The 25,006-nt window shown below is 39.4% G+C and overlaps 1 protein-coding gene across 6 annotated transcripts in view; it reads left to right on the top strand.

The window, feature by feature from the left end:
* MEIS2 (Meis homeobox 2) overlaps positions 1-25,006 on the top strand; it is a 173,056-nt gene that overhangs the window by 44,198 nt on the left and 103,852 nt on the right. For all 6 annotated transcript variants that reach the window (XM_074868179.1, XM_074868181.1, XM_074868180.1 and 3 more), the window contains one exon: positions 7,994-8,139. In XM_074868179.1, coding sequence (XP_074724280.1) covers positions 7,994-8,139 — 146 coding nt within the window. The remainder of the gene's footprint in view (positions 1-7,993; positions 8,140-25,006) is intronic.

Raw genomic sequence — 25,006 nt, forward strand, 5'->3', positions numbered from 1 at the left:
TATCTGGCACATTCCTTGGATGACTTGAAGATAGCAGCCTTCTGTGTTTGGGGCTGAAAGATTGTGAACTCTGTGTTAGCAGAAATGCCACACAGGGGAGGTGAATAGAACATTAAAAAAGCTTTAGCTTTAGGTACTGCAGTGCAAGCAGAGTTGAATTTGAGAGCTGGGACTTAAGTGGACATTTGTCCCTGCTTTCTTCCTTAATAAAATCTGAGTGTTAACTGTAGATAAGGGCATTTGAGAGATCACTAAAAATGAATCATTGAGTGCCCAGAAGAGCTTTATTATGATATACTATGGAGAACTTTAGAATATACCGTGTACTTTTCACATGCTTATCGGATGCATGTATGTGTTACTATTACAGAAGTAAATTGTTTTGTCCATTGCTGCAGAAGCAAAATAATTTGCCAGATTAAAACGTCAAAATAAAACTCATCAAAAACTGGATCTGTGTGGTCCTTTCTGGCCCTGTGTTCCCATCTAATTTTCTTTTGCCCCATGAAAGGCTATTGAGCAAAAAACCGCAGGCTCCAACTAGCAACGTTTGTTGTGCTTGTGCGTGTGTAATCCATTTTGAAAAACCCTGACACAAATACTAAATCTGGAAAAAATCTCAGTGCAGAAATCCTGACTGGCCGAACTGAGTTTAAAAAAAAATACTAAATTTAAAAAATCCCCAGACTGATATCGGGTTCCAGGACTGAGTCCTTGTAGGTAGAGCCAAGAGAGGTCGCTTAGTTCAGTTTGTTTGCCCCAATAGCAATTAGATTGAAGGAGTTCTGCTCCTGAAGTTCTGCATGGATGTTGCTGCTGCCCAGTTAACCAGTATGAAAATACCATGGAAAATAAATTATTAAAATATACTGTTATTACTAACTTGCCAGCTCCAGAGAAACAAATGCAGCCACATTTACATATGTGTCCATCTGTCTGTTTTTACACTTTATGTCTTCAGCCAGTGGGTGAAATTGTTTTAATCCAAGCTGCAGTCTGATTTTTTTTCTTTTTTTTTCTGCTGATATGTTTCTCTGTGTGTATGTTATTTGTAGATGGACATGTGTATTCTTGACAGTAGCTAGTTTTTAATTGTCCTTTTAAGTAACCTAATCTATCTGGCTACGGTAGTTTTAACTGGAGTAAGCAGCAGAGTTCTCCATGGATAATTTTCGTTAGTTAGCAGATTGTTACCATCTCAATGTTGCTGAAATCCCTAATCTCAGGTCAGCGTGAAGCTGCAGTGGTTACAATCCTGTTGCCTGATGCAGTGTGAATGGAAGTGCTTTCTGTCAGAAACATGTGGTCTCTTCAGTGGAGAGCCTGCGTAAATCCTGTGTAAATAGAGGGAGGCTAACAAAGGATGAGCCCCTGCAGCTCAGAGCATTTGGAGCCATTTGGAGGCTGAATTTGCTAAATGCTGCTTATACCGCCTGAAAAGTTGAAGAGAAAGGAGCATAAAATCCCTTCTTTTTTCTCTTTCTGCTCCTACCCTGGGGGGAGGGTGTTAAGGGCCAGGGAAGCCTGAGGTAAGCCTATGAAGACTGTTTTTTCAGTGCTCTTTTGAGTGTGAAAAAGGTGGCATGGGTCACTGTCCCCTCTTTAATGTCGGAAAACCCACACAGTTAGTAAATGTTGCATGTAAACTAAAGCATTTCATCCCTTCTCCTGCACTCCACGGCAGTGGGCCATGAACTAGTCACTTGAAAATCGCAGAAAAATTTCACTTCAACATGTCTGGACAGTTTAGCACAGCAGGAACGTAAGAGAGATCAGTAATTAGCAGGTTGCTTTACTGTTCCCCTTGTCTGCATTGGAACACTTTTTTCACCTGATGTGAAAAAATGTTGGATTATAATGAACGAACCACAAACCTACTGGCTGTATCAAAGAGCTGAAAATTTAAACCAGTGTTTATTAGTTTTCTCTTTAAAAAGCTAGAAAAATATGTTGTTGGCTTTTGAATAGAATATCTAAGAATTCTTGATTCACTTCACAAATAAACACGAGATTTAAATACAGACAATTAAGGGCGCAAAAAAGCCAGTCTTTTTTCTTATTTTTGGACAGAAAAATAATAAAAGGGGAAATGTGAAACATTACCGTTCTGCAAATAATTTCAAAAGATTTGAATCTCTGATTTTATAGCATGCATGGCTATAACAATAACATAGCTGGAATGTCATTTCTACCTTTGAATAAATAATAAAACATTTGTAAATGCTTTTTTGAAAATAAAATAAATCAGTGATTATAGAAGGGTGCCTATCCAGAAATAGAAAAGGAACAGTTTTTATTCTGTCTCTTGTAAATACACTTTAGATACCAGATATCATGCAACTCTTTAAGCCTTTAGCACATACTGCCAGATGGCAACAGGGACTTGCTCCTGACTGACAAACTATGCTAAAATGTGATTAGACCAAGTAGAATAGCTTTGTAGGTGAGATCTGATAGTGGTTTAAGTTCTCTTCCTTTTCTTCCTATTAGAATTTGCAGTAGTTATTAATGCCCAGATTGTGTGAAATTTGTGCATGTCATCTTTACAGTAACAGCCTAGTGGAATTGCTGGGTTATATTCTGGAAAGCAAAAGATCTTCCAAAAGAACAGCAGAGAGAAGGCCAGCTCTTCATCTCCTCCCTGCTGCTTAGAAGCGCAAAAGAATAACATCTTCTGTAGTAAGAGAGATGGTAGTGCTGTATGCCTGAAGTCATCCTGTTCCTTCTAGTGCACCAGTGTCCAACCTTTCTTTCTCTCAAAGATGCTCACTGAAACATATGACATAGCGCCATGAGACATGTGTCTGGTGTCTCAGAGACACAAAAGGGGGAGGGAACGCAGGGGGTTGATTACAGCAGCTCACTTGAGGATACCCCACTCCAGGATGGGGCAAGTGGTGGCTGAGCATGCAGGTCAACCTAGGATGCCTGTGTTAAGCCTGAACAGTTTCTGATGACTCCTTTCCTCCTGCAGTCAAGTAATTCAGCAAAACTAGCACACGTACTGACAGAGCACTGATGATGATGGCACAGCGCTAAACTGGGATGCCCACTTGAACTGTTTGTGGTTTTCAAAGTCTCAGGTTTGCCCCCCTTAACCTATCCGAACTCAGTTTCCCTATGCAATAAGATGCAGTACATAAGTATTGTTTCTGTGGTGTGAGGAGACTAAGTCAACTTTCATGAACAGTGATCATTAAGAGGAGGAGAAAAAACCCCCCACAGCCAGCACTTCATTCAGAGAGCTGTGATCTGCTGAAGCTGTAAGGCTAAAAGCCTGATGATTTTAACAGGGTAGAATGGAGATAAGGAGTTCTCCTGAAGGGTCTTTGATTCTGGAGCTGACCTTCCCTCTCTATTAGTCCTCCCTACAGCACAGACTGTCTTATCTTCAAAACATATTCAAACACTTCTCTTTCCAGGTTTTCAGCAGTTGTAATTAACCAAATTTTTAAGACTTTTCTCTGGTGGTGATGTGGATCATATTACTAAGTTGAACATCCTTATTAATAATGGCTTACAATACTTATGTGTCCAGATAGACACATTATAAGTACAAATAATTGCACATTGTGAATATAAGTTGCATTCACATTCTTCTTTTTGTTTTGCATTTATATCTATGTATTCTACTCCATCAAAATACTGGACTGAAAGATTGTAGAGTAGTTTACTTAAAATCAGCATAGTGCACTGCAGCTTTCCTTTTCAAAATCCTTTAACTTGGTTTTCATATTGCTTCCACTATTTTGGTGAAGTGTCTTGTCTTCCCTCTGCCTTAGATATCCTTGCTCTTCTCTCTTTTCCTTTAGCATGCAAACCATAAAGCTGTAAGGCACTTCTGATGGTGAAGAAACTCAAACACTGGGTCCTGAAATGTATTTTTCCAGAAATCACTTTTCTTAGTGCTCTGCTTGTTATGATTTTCAGTTACCATTTTGTGTAGATTGTGAATTTGTTATTCATCCTGTTCTCAAATGGTGAAAAGACTAGATGAGCAACTTCTAAACAGCACTCACTTCATCTCTTGCTGGGTCACAAACAAGGACTAGGGCTGAAACAATACTGATAGTGTGGAGGACTGTCAAAGAGGAATTAATTGATACAATAAGGTTGGACAGGCCTTCTGTAGGACTGGAATCTGTTTCCTGAGGAGTCCTTAGCTGTATGAGCATTGGGGTCAGCAAGCTAGTCTGTCCAAGGAAATCAGTTTGCAGCAAGTTTGAAATTGTGGTGCAGTGGAAACTCAGTATTTTTTAAATAAGAGCTAGTCTCCTTTGCTCTCAATGCAAAATAATTTTTCTTGTGGGAAGAAGCCCTCAGCACATGCTAAGAGTGTCTGCACACAAAGCTAGTGTGGAAGCCTAACTTCCCACTGTGTAAAGACGACTTCCATCTTCAGCTTCCTCCACCAACCCTTTCCCTAGAAGAGAACTCTAAGGAACCCCGTGTGGGTCACTGTAAAGTTTCTTGTAAACTCTCTCCATCTTTTATAAGGGTTATTGAGACTATTACATAGCATTGATATAATCTTAAACAAGCTTGGTAATATGCCTAATTTGGTACTGGCTTGAATCCTGCGTAGTCACTGACACCTCCACAAAGAGAGTGCCACTTAAGAATTCTCCACTTTCCTAGAACAGTGATAGGATTTTGCAATCACTGGTACTCTTTGCACAAGAATAAATAAGTGAACAGTGTGCAAAGCAGGAGAAAGTCACCCTTCATTTTTTTTTTGCTGCTGTGTGAGAGTCAGTGGGCCAAATTCAAGATTTGATTTCCTCACTAGAAAATTGGGATAACTATACTTATATAGTTGCAATTTCTATACAAGTTAGGACTTTACTCTTCTTACAAATTACCACCCAAATCAGGATATGAACAGTTCTCATAAGCAGAATCATTTGTAATGATGGTTTAAATTACTTAAATTTGGATTCCTTTATACAGCAGTTAAAAATATAGTTAATCCAGTCTGCCACAGAGTGACTTTCATCTTTTAATTTTATTTCACTTTTGATAATTTTTTTTTTTTCATTTAAAGTAACTCATGTTTATTTGGATACAGCAAACTAGGATCAGGCTCTCCATATCCATTTCCATTCCATTTTAGAAAAGTCAGTTATGGGCTACTTCTATGATTTCTTGCCACTAGAAACAGTATCCACTAATGTGAGCAGTTATAGTCCTATTAAAGATATGACAATACAGCTTAACAGGACTGGGCCTGTAGTTCACCAGGAGCAACAAATCTTGCTGTATTCATCTTCTGATGTCATTTGGAGGTATGATACTTGCATTTCCTTTCATGAGGTTACAGTACAGATAGAGAAGCACTGCCTCTTACCGTTTCGACTGCTGATTAAGGTGGGAAGGCAATGGGAGCTTCAGCTGAACTTTCCTCTCCTGGGCTGCTATTAGCCTTTTAAAACCAGGATATTAACAGCTTCTCCAAAGGGTCTAAACACTGATTTAGCATCTAGGTGACTCCTTCTGAGGATGCTCACAAACAGGAGAGTATGTATATGCAGACAAACAGGAATTTGTCCATACAGAGAGTGAACTGGTGCTTCTGTGGTGTGAAAGGATGGTGCAGAGCGGAAGTTTTACAGCTCCACGCATCCTGTGCATACACACATAGCTTTTACATAAAGAGACAAAGATATCTTTATCCACACGACAGATAGACAAACAGACTGACTGACTTCAAACTTGCACTTTCAGTAGGGATTTTTTTTCCCCCCATCTCCGGGTACTGCTTTTCAAAATTGCCTGAGGCTACAGTACAGCACCTCAGATCCCCAAGGCCCATTGCCTGGCTCCTAATAGCCACTCTCCATCTGTGTCACATGAACAGCTGATGAGATAGCTCCAGTGTCTGTATTTTGGAGAGCATATCCACCCAGGTTAAAATGCTGGGGTTGCCAAGGAGCAGTCAGAAGCCATTAGTGTTTGTGAGAATTTGCCTTGCAGCAGTTCCTTGGCATAGTGGAAAGTGTGTGTGTGTGTGTGCGCGCGCGCGCGCGTGCGCACGTGTGCGTGTGTGTGTGTGTTTGAGAGAGAGAGAGAGGGAGAGAGAGAGAGAGAGGGGTAGGGTGAAATATATGGGGGGAAAGAGCAATGGAAAGGAGCACTTTCTAAATAACCAACATCTTACAAAAGTGAACAGTTGGTTACAGTGTTTAGGGCTTCCATAATCTCTTAGATTAGTTTGCTGTGATTCAACTCTCTTTTCTCTATCGTTAACAGAAACAAACAAACAAAAAAAAGGAGCATGAGAAAGAGAGCAGCGACTTCAGGGTCTTGCTCTGGTGTTTGGGCAGATGGAAGGGAGCTGCTCTGCCTTGGGGCAGGGTGGTTGTAATGAAGTGGCCTGTCAGTCTGTAAATAGTGAGGGTCATCTCTTCCATGTGATGGAGGGTATCACATTGCAGTGAAAATGGAAATGTCAATAAAATTAATCTGCCAGCTCTTTGCTGTGGCTTTTTCTGTCTCTCCGGTCCAAAAGGGTTGGTTTTTCAGAGGGGAGGCAGTGGAAGAAGGGTGATCTGGCACAGGAGGGAAGATGGAGCTGAAATGCAAGTTTTGAAGCAAATGGACTGTATGTTGCAGCAACGTATTTCGTTTAGTAGCACTACAGAACTAGACAAGGCTATAGGAATTAGCTCGTGAATCTATAGCATTCCTCAGGAAGCTATGGAGCGTCTAGCTCAGGCTACATTGAGCACAGAGTTTATTGTTTTAGGCTTTCTTGGACAAGGTTTTTACTTAGCATGGGATTTATGGCATTTACTGCTAATGAATGTCTATTCTTAAATTACAAAAACCACCGTCTCAGCACAATTCCCAGATGTCCTTCCAGGACCTCGGCTTCTTAAACACCAGCAGGGAGCATAAACTCTCCACTTCTCTGTTTTCCTCTTTCGTGTGGCTCCGGGCTAATGATGTGTAAGGAAAACACAGCAATCTATAAAGTCTCAGTGCTGTCCCAGTATTCTTCATTTATTTTGCATTTGATTATGCCACAAGTCGGATCTTGTTTCTTTCCTTTTTTTAAAGTTATTAGTTCAAATATTAATGTAGGAATATGGCATATATTGCTGCTCTTGATTGATGCCTTCCCAAAAACAGGAAGACGTGCTCGTATGAATTTTAAGAAAGTAGGGGTCCTGCAATGCCTTGCCAGAAGAGTTTTTCAGATACATAATTTAGATGCCCTCCAGGCAGGCTTTCAAGGCATTTTTGCTGGAGGGCAAGAAAAAATAACTATGACTGTTAAAAGTAAATGATTTTTGCTAATGCACAATTAATGCCAGGGAAAAGCACAGAAGAGAAAGATGTTGATGGAAAGTTCTGATTAAGTGAGAGCTCTACCTTGATGTGCATCTTTTTTTTTAATGATAATAATCAGTGATGCAGAGATGTAGAAGTTTTCATGTCATGCAAATGCTATATGCAGGGTCATACTAGGTGTACGTGTTTGTGCGTGCGTATGTATGTGTGTTGGGAGGTGATGGTTACGGGGAGGGGCTCATCTGACAGTGTGTTATGTGCACTGAACGGTGACATGGTTACTGCCACCTCTGCAGAGGGCCTCAAATATATAGACTACAGAACATTTAACTTGATTACTTATAGTACGTATTCAGAATGGTTGTAGGGATGCATTTACAGTGAATGGGTTTTCTTGTGGCAGGTTTTCCCACATTGAATCCCGTAATTGACAAAGAGCTATTGCACTATGTCAAGCACACAGTTATAATTGAATTAATGATATATGCATGTGTGAAACGCAAAATTAGTATTTGGAGAGACATGGTTTCTAATTTTTACATAGTTGTATCAGCACTCATATATAATGAGAAACTGTATGTGCCTGATCTAGCAAATCAAAATAAAACTGTGGTAGTGTCTTCGTAATTAATGATACTTTCTGGCTTCTATATTTTGTTCATTAAATTTCTCCTCCTTCCTGTTTTTCTCTTTGTTGTAGGAGATGGTTTAGACAACAGTGTAGCCTCACCTGGTACAGGGGATGACGATGACCCAGACAAGGACAAAAAACGTCAGAAGAAAAGAGGCATTTTCCCCAAAGTAGCAACAAATATCATGAGAGCGTGGCTTTTCCAGCATCTCACAGTAAGTGGTGCCCAAAACCAAAATAGATTTCTATTCATGTGCTTAATGAGGTTTATTCATAGTTATTAGAAATCAATTGTCCCCATAATTTTTTGGACCATTATTAGGACTCAATTATGTTGCCTTTTTTTTTTTTTTCTAGATTTTTTTTCTTGGCTCTTGGAATCATGACAAGTCTGAAAGAAACCTATATATATGTATATGTATATATATATACACATATATATATGTATATGTATATATATATACACACATACATGCCTATACAGAGAGAAAGAGAGTACAAAGCCGTAGCGTGGAACAACACCTACATATAAAATAACATTTTTTTTGCTTTGAACTATTCAAAATGTTCCTAAGGACAAAAAAAAGGGGGTTCTTGCTTTAGCATCTATAAAGCTCTGCCTTCTGGATTCTTTATTGCTGGCCTCTGTTTACACAAACTTCATATGTATGTGGTGGAAGAGAGAGCCCCAGTCTGTGTGTGCTGACATACACTGTGGATGGTAGAGGAGTCAAAGCAGCAGCTTGCAAACTTGTCATTGTTACTTTTTGTGAGAAATACAGAAGGCTTACAGGTTCCCTAATTCTTCAGTTCTGTAACAGAGAGAATAAGCACCTTTTTAGCTTCTCTTCAAGTCCATTATGTTAAAAGATAGCCATATTCACATTTCGGGGAGAGAGATTAAATATGTGAAAAAGCAATGCTTTCCATGGGCTATCTTTATCCTCCTGATTGCAGTTGGTTGTATGTGTTAGCGTTCTGTTGACTATTATAGCTTCACTTAGGCATCAAAACATGGTTCCACAGAAAACCTAGTAACACTCTTTGTAGTTTACTTCATATGGGAAATAATGGAAACTGGTAAAATTATCAATTGATTTTCCTCTTCCTCTCACTGTAAAATTGTTTCTCACTTTATAAGGCTTAAAATGCTAACTGTTATTAACTACCTCTCCTTCTACCAAAGTTTTATAAATTTCCACGGTAGCCGGTGTTGGTTACAGTGTAATGATTTCAGGACAAGGTACCCAATTTATTTATGATAGGACTATCGAACTGCTCTGCTAGCAGCACAGCTAAAGGGGGGGAGCAATAGATCCACATTTCTAAACCATCATTTTGATGTAAGGACATTAGTAGCAAACTAAGGTGCATTGATCTGGCCTGTGGGGTCAGGATTAGCTGGAATAGCCAGTGTCTCTGCTGGAGTAGTGGTTATTCCTGCCTTCCAGCTATGGCCATTTCAAAGGTCAGGTGCCCTGTACCCACTTGGCTCAGAGGAATTAGACAGAACATGAGTCTCTGGGCTGATTACTTAACCAAAGACAAAATAATGAGTCCTAAGCAAATACTGACTAATTGAAAGGGCTGTAAATCCATTACATATTGGTCAGGGATAATCAGGAGTATTTAATCACTTTTATCTATTCAGGAGCACTGAAGCTGCAACAGCAAAGCCCTGAACCTTGCCATGTGCTTATTATTCTCATCATTATCAAAATTACTTCACAGCTGTTCTTTGCTACATCACCTCAGCTGGAGATTTACTAACCTGTAAAATGTTTTTAATTTGGAAGTCGAGTGAGTGTGAGTGGAGGGTTTTTCATTTAGCTGTAGGGTATCTTTAGAGTAGTACAGGCAGACAGCAAAAAGCAGGGCCACAAATAAACCAGTTTGTTTTGTACATGTCTCCGTGTTAACTCCATTTCCTCTTATGAAATTTGTGATATCTTGTTTTTTTTTTTCTCCCTGCCTTCCTGTCTCACGTGCTCCTTGAAAGCATTTGACACATGCTTATTAAACAGTCAACTGCCTCTTGCTTCTCTTGAGGAAAGTCCTCCTGGCTTTTTGAAATCCCTTTCCCTTGTTTCTATCCTCTCTCTCCTGACCCTCTCCATCCTGCATGAATTGAGGAAATTTGCCATCACTGGTGAGGATGGCCTTGCAAAAATCAAATTAAATGAACACCAAAAAGCCCCAAACCTTTTACCATCCAAGCTTTAATCAGTTTGCAGGTGTTGAAAGATTTACTGTGCTGTAATTCTCAGACCTGCAAACTGATAATGGAGACCCCTGACCAGTGCAATGTAAATTCAGAAAGGTTCTTGCCATAAACACATGCAGGGAAGGAAGAGAACTCCTTTCTTATAAAGATCTCGCACTTTTTCTCAAATTAGCTTGTCCATTCAAAGTGCAACGCTGGCTGAGCCAGAACGGGGGAATCTGTGATGTACAATTTTATTGTTTCAAGTAAATATCTTCACAATGGCGGTCCATGGTTCAATGTACATTCCTTCGTTACTACTCTAACCTTATTTCAAATTGGTTTGTTCCTCTTTTGTGCTGTATGACCTGTTCTTGTATTACAATAATCCCCTGATGTACCCTTTTTTCTTTCTCTTTTTTTTTAAAAAAAAAGAAACTAATTGAATTATCTCATTATTTTAATTTGTTAAGCAAATGTATTTTACATCTCAGGATGTGTTCTTAAAGAAGGAGCTGCTTAGGCTTTGCCCCCTGAATGGGCCATTGGTACATTTTGACATTCATGCATTCATTAAGGAGAGGAACATAAAAGAGCTCTGGTTGTATTTTTTTTCAAACACCCAACCAGCATGGAGCAACTTTTCCATAAGCCACAGGGGTCTCTCTACATATGTTCTCAACTGCAAGCCATTGTCACCTATTCTGAATACCTCAAAAGGACAAATAAAATACTAAAGGCCAACTGTAACAATTGTTAGCTGTTAGTCTCAATATGACAAAAATCATTAACCTCTGGTTTCCCTGGAAGGAGAGGCAGTGGCAGGCCGTCTCTTACGGCATGGATTAAACTTGAAATTCCTTTAGACTGTCAAATTCAAAGAGAGTAACTCAGTTCTGACTAATTGTGTTTACTTATTATTTTAAATAAAATGCTATTTTTTTCCTTTATTCAATCAGTTTGCAAACTCCTAAGGTAGCTGATTTTAAAAACTGAATTGCCTAAGTGGCTTTTTTGAAGAGATAGGCACTTGAACTCTGATGTAGAATGAATGTATGTGACAGGCTGTGTCTTTCAAAACAATTTCTAACCCCCATCACAGCTTCCATTTTGCAGTAACTTTAATTATATTTGAAATAGGACACACATGCATGAAAATCAAATGCAAGGAGTAGGAGCTTCTGTCATGTTCTTGTTCACTTACTGAGCTCTGTCTTACATTTGGAATTACAACAGTACCAGAAGATGAAAGATCTGAGGATGAATTGGTTGGAAATGTGTATGCTTTTTCTGGATAATATCCAGTGTTTAAGAAAGTAGAGGAAATCCTAGTCTGGTAGTATAAGCTTTTCAATAGTACATAAAGATTACGACATCAGAAAGGTAAACCTGACATTGAGGCTGTTTTTATTTGAGTTCAAAGGTGGTTAAAGAAAAGAAACAGCAAGAAATCTGACCCAAGCCGAGAGTTTATTCATAGCTTTGGAAGACTCCTTTTCCTCTATGCCAAGGAGTCTTTAGTACACTCAATTAGCCTCTCAGACATCTCTGCTTTCCTCCCTCAAGTGCTCCCCTATTTGCCCTGCAAAGAACATATTTGATCACGAAGTGAAAACAGGAAGTGCTCAAATGTATAGACACCTCTAGTTTACACCAATGTTGAGATTAGGATTTCTTACCAGCAGCTATACAGAGCCGGCCCCCCTCCTCCCGTGCCCTTTTGAAGGATGGAGGACCTTTAAAATGTACGTACATAATCAAAAGAGAGCAAAGTTATAAAGGAAGTAATTATACAATTCTATGGACTTGTACCTCTGGTAGTTCATCCCTTTCTGCAGCACAGTGTATCAAGGACTACACTTCTGCTTCAGCCAACGTTTTTTCCCTTTCCTTTACAGAGCTGGTAGAACAGAGATGCATTTATTCTTTGACACTTACCTGGAGTGATGCCCTTTGTTAAAATTCTATTTTGGGTGTTTCCATTGTTACAGTCTGTAAGAAGATGTATATCTTAACTGAAAGTACCAGATATACCAGTGGTAGCCTGCAAACTAAACCTTTTCTATGACAGTGCCAGATTCCCAGTTGATGGTATTTGGGATGGCTCTCCTGAAGTCAGTGGAGTCGAGCTAGCTGAAGTTCTGTCTTAACATTTGTTTGAACAGTGTCATTTTAGCTTGACTTCCACAATCTGACTGAAAATCTTGCTCCTTACACAGTCTCTTGTAGAGTAGATTTTGGTTTCATCGGCCTTGGTGTCAGGCTAGGTAACTTCTGCTGGAATGTGTTAAAATGAACCAGCCACAGCTTTTGTACTTACCTGAACTAATTTCCTTAACTTCCCATATTCAGGTGGCCAGATTGGATAATATGAATAGTCTTACTGAAACAGACCTTTTCCCCGCCCTGTATTTATGTGGGTGTATCTGAAAATATAATGTATCTTTATCATACTTTGATGAATGGCTTACCAAGCCTTTTGTACAGGGCAGCTATTTTATTTATTCATTAGATTTGATTCTAGAGATGAATGTCGTCAACCAAAGCCAATCTCGGAGCAAGATTTCAAAACAGTTGAAACCATCCCACCTTCATAAATATCTCCTCTCATATCATGATTGTAGGAATAATACCTAAAGGAGGGTTAGGAACATAGCTGGCTATTGCGCTCCATACTGAACAGCTTACTTTCATATCAAACAGTAGAAGAACAGCTTTCCTCAGAGTCCTGATCCAGGAGAAACATCCTTCATATTGCTGTTTTTGCTGTACTTTAAAAAAATAAAAACAAAGCTGAAAATACAACAGACCTTTGTCCAGTTAAAATGATGACAAGAAGGCTGGGAGATTCAAGAAAATACAGGAATGTGAAGACATTCTGGTGAATTTTAGTGCTTGCGTTGGCCACATTGTAATGTGCTATACGCTCCCAGGGTACACCGAGGAGATAGACAATGTCCTCTGATTCTCCTGTAAAATGACCTGCATGTGGATTCGCATGGCTGCCATTTCCACTTCAGTGCACCATGTAGTCAGAGAGTTGGAGGAGCCTAAGGTACAGTTTTATTCCAGGTCTGCTTTTTAGGCAGGGCTGATTGTGTGCTGAGTCTGCAGCCAGGTAATAAGTTGCCTGCTGGTGTAGGACAGACCTCTCAGACTGTACAAACACTGCCCAGTTGGAAGCACGTCCTGCAAAATAATATTTTGCTCATTTTTCATCTGGGTAAACTTTGTGAGGAGAGATTAAATGATTTCACCCTAGTGCTAAAGAAAAAAACAGTATCTGAACATTAAACTCCCATGACCTGTGGTCCTATAGTCCTCAAGGTGATGGAGCTGTGCATCTTTGTACCCCAAATCTGCTCTGGTTCCTCACCAGAAGAGCTGGCCACTGCCATTAGCATTTGTTGTTATTGCTGGCAGTAGCATAGCCCTGCCTAATGTCACCGGCATCCCCCTCCTGTCCTGCCTGCTTGCGCTATGGCGTCACCAGCCTGGACAGAATGAAACTGGAAATCTTTCTCAAAATGCCACTTCTGATCCCAGGATGAAAGGTTTCATCCTCTGAGTACTTCTAGTCCTCAGCCACGAAATCAGTCCCAAAGATTTAGCAACAAACTGAACGTTCACATACCTTTTAAACACCACAATCTTAAAAGAAAAGAGCTGAAATGGGGTGGGGGTGGGGCTTTGTTTGTTTTAAAAATGGAATCTGAGATTAGATCTGACATTTCTACATCCACCCCCTACAGAAGAGGGAACCCGGGGTCATGGGGTGTGTGGGCCTCAAAAGCTAGCTTTGTCTGGGAGTGGTTAATCTAATCATTGTTACATAGACATCTGTTATTTCTTCTGAAAAATTGATGCTTTTGTGACACAATGATCCATCTATTTAGTACAACAGCCTGAGTAATTAAATTAAAAAAAGAATATTTTTGCGGGAGCATGTATTATAAAACTGCCATACCTCCTTGTAGCAGCGAAAAGGCTGGGGAGAGGGAGAGGGGGAGAGGGAGAGGAGTGCTTTAAGCCCCGCATTGTTTTCTGCTGGCTGGAGGAAAACATCTGTGAATTGTTTGAACTGAACCTTAGCAGGGACTGTCTGAATCTGTGTCATCTCTGTTTAATTTCAGGAAATGATGTCACAGCGCATTAAATAACAATGCTGCGTGATTTATTTTTACTTGTACATGCTGTCCTAAGCATTTCAGTTACATGGCAGTGTTTCCAATTAAGTGCAAGCTTTCGGTTTTAAAAAATATACTCAGTAATGCTTTTTTTTTTGGGCGTGGGTATGGGGAAGCTGGGTATTTTAGGGGGTCACCAAGGTTCAGGGCTGTCGGAGGGCTCCAGGCCCATTTGTCATGTGCTTATTTGTAGTTGGGACTGGATGTCAGCGCTCTTGTCACCCATGGCAACCTCCAGGCCCGTGGGTTTGCTACAAAGCCTGTCTGGGGGAGAAAAAAACCTAAATATTCCAAACCGATCGGTCAAAAGACCTATTAGATAGTTATAGCCAGGCCTGCGTACTGTAGCTTCTGCCTCGATCAAACTTTCTGCACTCCCCCTTCTTCTGCAGAAGAATAGAGGACATAAGTCAATTCTGTCTGCCATCTGTCGCCTCTCTCCCCGCTCCTCAAATTAAAGAGACAGTCCGAAATTTAAATAATCGGATACAATCACAGGAAGCCCGCCTGGAAATTATTACATGTGCATTCGTTTTGTTTTTTTTTTTTTGACTTTTCATTTTATTTTGAAGGGGGGATCTTTATTGTACTTCTTTGGAGATCAAAATATGTTGTGAGTTTCAGCTTCAAAAATAGCATTCTGAGAAATACTGGATTTGCAGTGTCACCGAGTTGTTATCTAATAAGATTCCAAGTTATATATAGGGTGAAATTCGCACACATACACACACACCCCCCAAACAATCCCCGAATTGTGAATCCCACAAGGGACAAGCAAATGAAACGCACTACCCTTCCCCTCTGGCTCTCCCTTCCCCTTCATCTCCTTTCCCTCCCCAAATCCCTGGCAGGCTGAGGGACTGCAGCAAAGTCCTTTCACAGCACTACCAGGATGATTTAGGCTCTTGAGCCTACCTAGTGGTCCTTTTCCAGGCCTGCTATAATAGTTTTTCACACTACCCTGTCTGATGTTGGCTAGTTATGCTTTACCTTTGCCTCTCCTTTTTTTTTTTTTTTTTTTTTTTTTCACCACCATGTCTGTTTTTGCCTCCTCCTCTTCATCAACAGGCAACACAATGTGTCAGGATTGCAGCGAGGTGAATTTCATTCATGTGGCATATGAGGTCACCAATGCCAAACCATCAGATAAGGTGGCTAAATATTACTCCCCAATTTAATATTTTACCCACCATTTTCAAACAGGGAATTACTGAGAACAGAGTGTAATGAAAAACATGTGCATGATTTTAGTTGAGGCTTGATTAAAAAGCCTCAACTGAGCAAGCTGAATGTGGCCTACCAAAAGATAGGATCAGTCACCGGTGTTTTCTGGTTGTTATTGTCAGATTACAAAGCTTTGCAGAGTCAGTACAGGAATTAAGTGAAAAGAAAAGAAGAAAAAATACCAAAGTCCAAGTAATGAATTCCTTAAAGTAATTGAAACAAGGAAGTAGTAGTGACAAGAATTCATTTATATAGAGCTGTGGCTTCAAGGCTCGCAAGGTAAAAGGGGATTTAACTAAAGCATATGCAAATATAAATAGTGTTTAAACACTTCAAGAATGTTTCACTAATAAATGTTGTGCACTGCAGCTTTTGAAAATCAAGATCACAGTCAACTAGAGGTGAGAATTCTTTTGAGTATCTTCAAGTTCCACTACCTAACAGTTGTCATCAGAAAACACATAGTTTCTCCCTTTCTCTATAGTGTGTGCGTGAGTATATGTATATATAAAATATATTTTTAGGGAAAAAGCAATTGCTGTTGTTTGTGCAAAGTTATACTGCCTCTCAGTTTTGCCTCAAGACGTGTTTAAGACCTTCCTTTCAAGATCCATGAGCAGAGTAATTGGTTTCAAAGAAGTTTTCTGTAAAATTAGAGTTATACTGTAAAAAAAAAGAGTGTGTTTCTGCCAACAGTTCCACAATGGCCAATAAATGGAGATGTCAGTTCTTATTGTTGCCTAATGAAGAGAATAGTTTATGGCAGACAATATTACTTGTGGTGTTGTGGAGTTTGCCTTTAGTTAGGATACTTAGAATACCATGCATTACATATTTTAGAGTTGATTGGCAGCAGTCATTTGTAGTATCCAAAGCAATCATTGGCATCTTTAAAGATTTATTATTGGTTTTAAGCATAATGGCAATACAGTTTTCATGCTTTTACATTTACTATTTTTATTTTTAACTGCTAGCCCCAAATCTGCCAGAACTAATTTCAGTTGCTTTGTCTAATACTGGATGATAGGTTGTCAACTCACTGTATAATGCCATAAAGATTTCTTTAAATCTTGGTTTTACCTTTTTGTGATGGCAGTTCAAAACATGTATTTTATTTGTAACAGTGGACTACTTATGTCCATAAAATGTTTAACATCTCACGACATACTCTTGCAATCTCAGCACAATGAATCAGAGTAGCCGTGTAAAAACAGCAGCAAATTTTTTAGTTTCGTGTTCAAAAAAAATCTGCATATATTAATTTGTTTAATGCTATAGAAATTGGCTATCAAACTTGTATTTGGTCCGAGGTACACTTCAAAGTGGCAGCTTGATATTCTGAAGTGGATATACTGTGGAAATACTATCTGACTAAACTGCATAACAATAGGAAAGCTCCTGTTCACTTTCTTAATGTATACTATGTATATAAAAGGAGTAGGTTTTTGTAAGATCATGGCCTAGTCTAGACTACTTTGAAGCTTGTTATCCAATTAAAAAAACCCCAAAGATGATGTAAGCTGCATTGTTAGTTGATATTCTGTGAACGTACGTGGATCTTTATAAAAGTGGTTCTTTTTCCTCCCAGGTAAGGTAAAAAATGCAGGTTTACTTTCTCTGTGTTCAAATATTTGCAGATAATTCACAGATTAGTGCCTAACAGTGTGCACCTCTCAGTCCTGCTTCCATTACTTCCAGTAGAACTCTGATCCCTTTGAAAAAGCCAGACAAGATGAAGCAGTGAAATCATAACGGGAAACAGACAGACAATTTTATGTCTTAATAAGCGTTAAATGCTGTGGCCACTTTATCCACAAATTATACTTAACAAGTCTTTCAAGGATCCCCTGTTTTATGATAGAAAGACAAATTTTTTGAGAGCTATTTGTCACATTCTCTTGTGTCTGAGCCTTCACTACTGTCCCCAGGATGCTTTAGCACAAGCGAGCTCTGGCAGGCATGGGGAGATTTCAGTTCTGTTTCTAGCTGTGACTATGGCAAGACACTGTGCCTCAGTTTCCCTGTTTAAACAGTATGGCATAATGATGGTGGCCGCTTTTCAGAGTGCATTTGATATTTACAGATGAAAAACTCTGCATGAGATCTGTGTCTTATACTTAGCATCTGCTGAATTAGAGAGGCCTGCACTTCTATTGTGGTTTTATCCTGCTGCTGAACTAGCATGACAGTCATGCAATGGTTGTACAAATACTTGAACTTCTGTGGACTTTGAAAGTTCAGGATGATTTTCTCTTTATGAGGGAACATTTAATATAAAATTAAGTGTTATGTTCTTTCTGGTCTACACTGAAGATGACGGCATTTGATTGCTGCAAGCTACTTTAGCTCAAGTGACTAAGGCTTAAGTTATTTTTGTTTGTCAAGTCCTTTCCTTGCTGGTGACCTGAAGTGGTGATTATTGCATGCAAATGGTATCAAATATCTTTCCCAGAAAGCAGCAAGAAAAAAAACCTTGGGCATCAACTGCTTGGGCCCAGGGGCAAGAGTCAGCATAAAGGGAGTGCAATAGTATTAACAAATGCATCTTTGTACTTCAAGAAGTCACTAGTGGATATTCCCCTCCTCAACAGCCCAGGGAGTTCCCTGATGTGAAATAGAACTTTGGCAGCTTTCCAGCCAGTCCTGATCCTTCTGCTGCTGCTTTGGATTCATCCAGGTGCTTCTCACTTGTGCATCCCACTTGTGCTTGAATGAAGAAATGGGAAGCAGGAGGGTGACCTAGAGTAAAGAGTAAGGGACAGAAAGGCTACTGCAAGGTCCCTGATTCATGTTGGGAAGCTCCCTGCTTATTGAGGAGCACATGCAGACAGCTGACAGCTGTTTTGATAGTCCAGAAATGGACTACTCAGGGATACAGAATGTGAATGGTGAGAAAGGTCATGATATGTGTGATAACAACAGGGAAAAGGAGCATTATGTGGTCAGAAAAGTGGTGTGTGTACTTGGGGAGTCAGCAAAGGAATGGTGCATAGGAATGCATAGGTGCATAGGAATGGTGGCCCTCCTAAATGGCAAGGAAAAATTGATTAACTTGACGGATCACTTCCAAATCTAAATGTTTAAAGGGTGCTTGAATTTCAACTATAAAGGCATATTGTGATGATGCTTTAATTTCAACCGTAAAGGGATATTTTGATGATCTCTTTCAGATATAAAGTACGAAATTAAATGGAAACATATGTGAAAACAGGTTAATTGTTGTGAACAACAAAAAGGGGCAAAATTATTTAATTTACTTCTCCCTTCCACCCTTTACTGTTTTGGCAGACTGTTCCAAGAGGTGTGTTATTTGGTCTGTCTCTTTTCAGTTCTGCTTCTTCCAGTTCCACATGGACACTTTAATGTCTCTTAGCAAAGAGAGGTGCTTCCTGAGTTGGTATGAACTTCCCCGTGCATGGTGGGATGAGCTGCAGAGTTTTAGGACAATCCTAAGAAGCCCATGTCGTTCCACATAGTATACCTAATTAAAGTCTCAATTTTAAATGGCCTACTTTGTATGCGTATGTTGTATGGTGGCCATTAAATGTCAAGCAAACACTTCTCAGACCAGAAAAATCCCACTACTTAGTGCATATCTACCCTAGGCATTTGGAGACAATTCACTGCTATAATTAATCTTAGCTGTCCCAGCTCTGTGAAACCTGAACTTATATCCCACAGTGCTCTTGGATGCAAACAAACTTCACAGAAAAAAAGCTCTTGTCTTTTTCTCTCTCTTTTCTTCCCCAAAAGCTGTCCATTTAGAGAGCAATAATGCTTGCAAAGGAGATTAAATCCCACTATGAACCAGTGCAAACCTATATGTGCAGCAGGAAAATAAAATGTCTACAAACAAACAAGACTCTGGTGTTTTGCCAGCATGGGTACAAATAAATGTAACCCTAGAACTGTTAAACTATCCCAAGTTTAGCTCCTGGGATCTGAATCCTACTCAAAGTCCCACCTGAAAATACATGATACTGCACTCTCCAACTTGGTAATGCTGTAACATGCTCTACTGCCTTCTGAACAAGCGCTGCAGCAAACTTCTTGCTGAGACTGAAAACTCTTTCAAAGAAGGCCTGGGGGCTCATGAGCTTTCTACTCAGTGCCCTGTAGGCTCACTCTTCGAAAAGGTGTCTTGCCTAAAAGAGGCCAAATATCACACAACTGACCTGGTGGGAAATTCAAACTGTTCTAAGCAAAGAAGTCAATAGAGCTGCTGTAGTGAAAGGTAATGTTCAGAGTGAGATCACTGTGTTATGATCTCATGCTGAACATCAGGACTGGTTTTTTTCCTTGATGATTGTGAAACTAGCCTGGGGCCAGTCTGGTGAGAGTCTGAGAAAGATATAGAAGGATGTTTGGAGAGCCTGGACTATCAGGGCCCTTATTCCCAAAAAAGTGTAACAGAGGCCGAAAGATGAGAGAAATGAGAGCTGTATTGTTATTTCCAGTGCTCTCCCCATCCATCCCAAAAATATAAGATCTAGCCATAGACACAGAATGTGCGTACTGAATCAGTGAATAAGCACAGGATACAAACAGACAAGAGGAGAAATTACTGAGGGGGAGCAAAACGCCTTGCAGGAATAATGGAATTCAACAACCAAAAAAAACCCCCAGTTGTTGAGACTGTAGAACAATCTGTAGAAGTGCCTTTGCTTAGCACTTTTAAAACTAGACTCCAAAAAAACATTTGAAAAAATACTGCTGAGAAACATCTTGCATTCCTGGGGTTACACTAAAGTAGTATTGCCTAAAGCATTTCTCATATTTCCACGTTTTCTTATTAATGAGTGAAAACTGAAAAATATCTTGAAATTAGAGCTGTTTTCAGAAGGAAACCTTCCCAAATTTAGCTTCCCTCAGATTTAAGTTTTTGTTGTATTTGTTTCAACTTTTTTCATGACATTTCATTTATCTGTCAGTGGAAAAATTATTGCAAAATTAATTTACAAAGTCAAACTAGAAATGGGCTTGAGACCTAAAATGAAGGATTAAGCTTAAGAGAAATATTTAATTACTGTTTCTTCAGTCGTTGGGAGTTTGAGTGGATGCTGAAGGTCAGCCAGGCTTGGGCTCTGTCAGACCAACAAAGGAAGCAAGTTTGTATTGAGGACCTTATGTTAAAAACACCTCCCTTTCAGAGACAGAGACTGTCATGATACATATGCTGCTCTCCATTCACAGCATGCGAAGTTTCACAAATATTTGGGTAAGGTATAGGTCTGAAATCAACCCTTACACAGCTTAGTGTTCCCCAATATTTGTGGCATCTGCTCCAACATTAGCTCTATGAAACGTCAACCCAAAACACCAAAAGTTGTTGAAGCATTCAAAATCCATGTTGATTTTTAAGGACATGGATCCAATGCAAATTTAATGCAAAATGTAGTTTATGGATTTACACAGAAATTCAAATGCCAAGACAGGTGAAAAACATGGCCTTTTCACCTGTTTTTCACTTACAGACTTTTACAGGAGTTCAACTCCAGGATTCAAAACAAAGCTTGGGCCCTCAGAGAGGCTGAATGACCCCAAGAAAATATTGACTGAGTGCCTGCTGACTCAAACTGCTGAGTTTCACACACGGCTTTCCTCAAAAGCATCAAGAAGAAAGAGATTGTATTTTGAATTTAAAATGAAATTTTGCTCTTGAACATTACTTTATAATAATGTAACTGTGGGGTTCCACGTTTGTCTCAATGACTTCCAGATCAAATGAGCTCAGTTTGCACGGCAGAAAAGTGCTTGCTTTTTTTTTTTTTTTTTTTTTTTTCCTCGTTGCCAGAATTGCAAATTTAGCCTGGGATCTGAGATCCAAGTTGGATTCTTTCTGGCTCATTTATTGGCAGTCACAAGGATTATACAATAACAGTAATGTTGCAATTACAATAGTAAATCTATGCAATTACAATAATAAATAGATGATGGAGTGGCCAGAATAAAGTCCAGTTTTCTTGCCTATAGCTAGGCTGGCTTTATGAAGAAAAATAGCACAAACTTCTATTATGGTTTGAAGTCAATGGCATTTTTTGTCAGCAGACAATCAAATGCAATTCAGACACACAGGGACATGAATCTGTTCAGTAAGTCAGTCTCTTTTCAGAACACCGCTGCTTAGTTTTGTTAGTATTCTTCTCTTTTTGGAGATTTTTTTCTGTTTGGCTCAATGTAGTTCAGTGAGTCAGGCCTGTTTGGAAGATTTTTAAAGAAGTGAAGTGACAGGGCAAAGATCTCTTTTTCTTCCGCTTAATTATCCTTACCAGGAATGGGCTTGTGTATCCATTTTAAAGGTGCCATTCGCATGAAGTGCCTTTTGTAGGATTTTGACATACAGTTGAGTTACCTGCATGAGAAACGGGAGCGGAAGCTTTCTATGGCTGCATGTTGAAATCCTCCTAGCTGCAAACGCTGTGAGTACTGACCTTTGCTCTCTGAACAGGGAGTCTTCTGGCATGGAGCTGAGTTTTCCTACTGCTCTTCAGAACTGTAAATAATGTTAGTACACCCTGAATTCAGTGCATGCGGCACTTTACATTACTATTGTGTATCTTAAAATAAACAACATTGCAAGCTGTTTATTTTGGTGTTACTATGTATGCATTTTTTAAACAGTGGTTACTTAAACAAATGTCTCTGTTCCCACAGCACTTAAAAGCTGCTGTTTGCTCATTGTGGTTTTTGGGTTTTGTCACTTTTGTTTTGATTATTTCTGAAAATCACACTTGAGGATACAGAAGACAGGAGTAAGTTGTACTTGATCCAAACAAATGCTTCATGTCACAGCTTTTTCTTTATGCCAGCTTTTCCCATGTTCCTAGCAGAAATAATAATTTTGGTTACAGATCACCAGTATTCCATATTGGATCAAACTGTCCTCAAATGTGTTTCTGCAAGCCAATCAGGCCATGCATTGTTATCAGAATTTGACCCTGAGATAGCAAAATTGTTTTAATGACATTAGTACTGATTATTTATTTATTGCTCAGTAAAACAAAAGGTTCAGGGGATGAAAGTTTAGGGAATTGAGGGTTTCCACATCTCCTTTCCCTCTCTCTCATCAGTCTTAATTCATCCACCCTAGAATCCTCAAGTGCCACGCAAACTTCTGCAGTTGGAAATGCTGATAAGAGACTGATGGAAAAGCCGTTATCGAAGGCATCGACCTTTCCCAACTATATTGCCATAGCTTTGTGGCCCTCTACCTACCCAGGGAACTCAGAGGACACTTGTGGGTCTGTCGCAGTTCTGCTAGAGGGCTGTGCCCTGCACTGTTTTCTTATCTTTAGTGGTGAGCTTTCAGTGATGGCTCTGCTTCTTGCTATGCCATGTGCACTGTTCACAGATCTTGGTGTATTTGGCTAAATCTCAGTAAAAGGATTAGGAATAAACTTGTTATTTCTCCCTCCACTCACTCTCCCCACCTGTATAAAAAGTGGCTATGGTACTGTGTCACTGTGATAGTTATTCTATAGATGCTCTGTTCCACTTTGCCAATTTTTCATAGGTTATCTTCAATTAGTCCTTTCTGCTGCGAAAGAAAAATACTTATCTGAGTCTGTGGAATTGTGTCTTAAGGGGTTAAGAAGTCAGGTTTTCGCTGTGCAGATATTGCTCCATTGTAAGAAACAGTGAGAATAGTGTAGCAAGGCCACCGTCATGTATTTCTTAGTGGAGGCAACTGTGATAGGTTGGGGGGTGTGTGTTGTTAAAAACGGGTTGTCATCTTACCACATTCTGCCACTCATTTCTGAGTGAAAGAGAGTGGCTGGGCAGTTGTGAAGGTGCTGGAGTGATTCCTGCACGGAAAAGGTTTGACAAGAGTGCTCCAACAAATCTGAGAGCCATCACTAAATAGTATTAGGCGCTGAACTAGTCCCTGGCCAGCCCCAGGATCAGAAATCCACAAGCAGGAGTTGGTTTTCTCATGCTTGGACACAGCTGAGAACTGAGCCCAAATTATTCATTTGTAGAACTCGTAAAGGCTGTCTGTCTTTTTGCAACACAAAGTAATCTCTTCACTCAACTGCTAATTGCTCCATGATTTTAATCAAGCAAGATTCTTAGATAAGGAAAATTAGTGTTTGAGAAAAATTGTGAGTGCAATTCTTTTCTAACTTGTGTTGACTATAAACCAGTTTGTCCTCCTTAATTATGGTCTTCAAAGATAAACAGGTTGAAGGGAGTGTTACAGTCTTTGGCACAAATACAGCATATTTCAGTGCTTTGTTGAGCAAGTTATGTGTTTTTGAGAAAGAAATAAAAAGTTGCTTGTATTTTTTAATGTAGTTAAAATTTATTAATTTTTATTTATAGTTCAACAGGTGTTGATTTTCAGCATTGTGTATACACTCCTTTGCCTCTGGATTTCAGTACTCTGGATAACCCCTGCTCTCTCAGTAGAACTAGCTATGTGACAATTAAGGATGCGAGGAGCATTAGATAAAGACAACTGGCCAACAGCAGAGCACTTGGACTATGTCATTCTAATGTCTCCCTGTCCTCAGGGAGAACAGTACAGTATCCTATGTTCCCCAGCCTTCCTATTCACTCCTTACCTTTTAATCAAATTTGCAGAGCTATTCAATTGTTTTTGGTTTTGTTTTTTTCTTTTCACCTGATATTTTTCTCCTAATCAACCCTACCACAAGTCTTCCAGGTCTTACTCTTCTGCTGCTTCTCTCACTGAGATATGGATTAAATCTGTTGCAATGCTAATATATACATTTTAAATAGTTTTGCATACTTTTTTCAGTGTAAATACTATGCCAACACCCTAATTTGTGACTGAGATTACTAACATCATTTACATCTGTAGATGAATGTTCCGTTCCCCCTCTTCTGTTATCTGACAGACAGAAGATGGCAGAATGATTAGCATTTTTAAAATGCTGTTAACAGAAATTAAAAACACTTAGCAGCAGAAAAGTTTTGTGAGAAGGAGCAGGTGATATTAAATATTTTAAAAGCATTTTAACAAGTGTTTTTGTCTTGGTTTTGACTAAATAAAATCCACTCTATTGGCCAGACTGATGGTCCACTGAGCCAGATAAGTGTCAGCAGTAGGTGGTGATGGGGCCCAGAAATGGTGCAAGTATAGGATGATCCTAGAAGGCCCAGTATCTTCTCCAAGCTTCTGGCAAGTAGAAGTTTAAAGACTTTCTGAGTTGGAAGTTTCTATCCAGAACGTAATGTTTAAGAGCCATTGATGCACCTACATTTTCTCCTCGGGCCTGCTATGGACCAAACCATATATTCATGAGCTACAGTTGGAACAGCTTAATTTTGGACTATTTGAGTCTTTGGGGACATTTGTTAGAATAATTTCTGATGTGGAATGGGATGTTTGAATAAGCTTCACAATTCTTAATGCATGGACCTAAGTTTCTAAACTGTAATTAAAAAAAGAAGAAGAGAGCACAATGTTAGCAGTTTACACTTGGTTTAAAATTAAACCTGCTT

This window comes from Strix uralensis, chromosome 4, assembly GCF_047716275.1.
Source record: "Strix uralensis isolate ZFMK-TIS-50842 chromosome 4, bStrUra1, whole genome shotgun sequence".
Lineage (NCBI taxonomy): Eukaryota > Metazoa > Chordata > Aves > Strigiformes > Strigidae > Strix > Strix uralensis.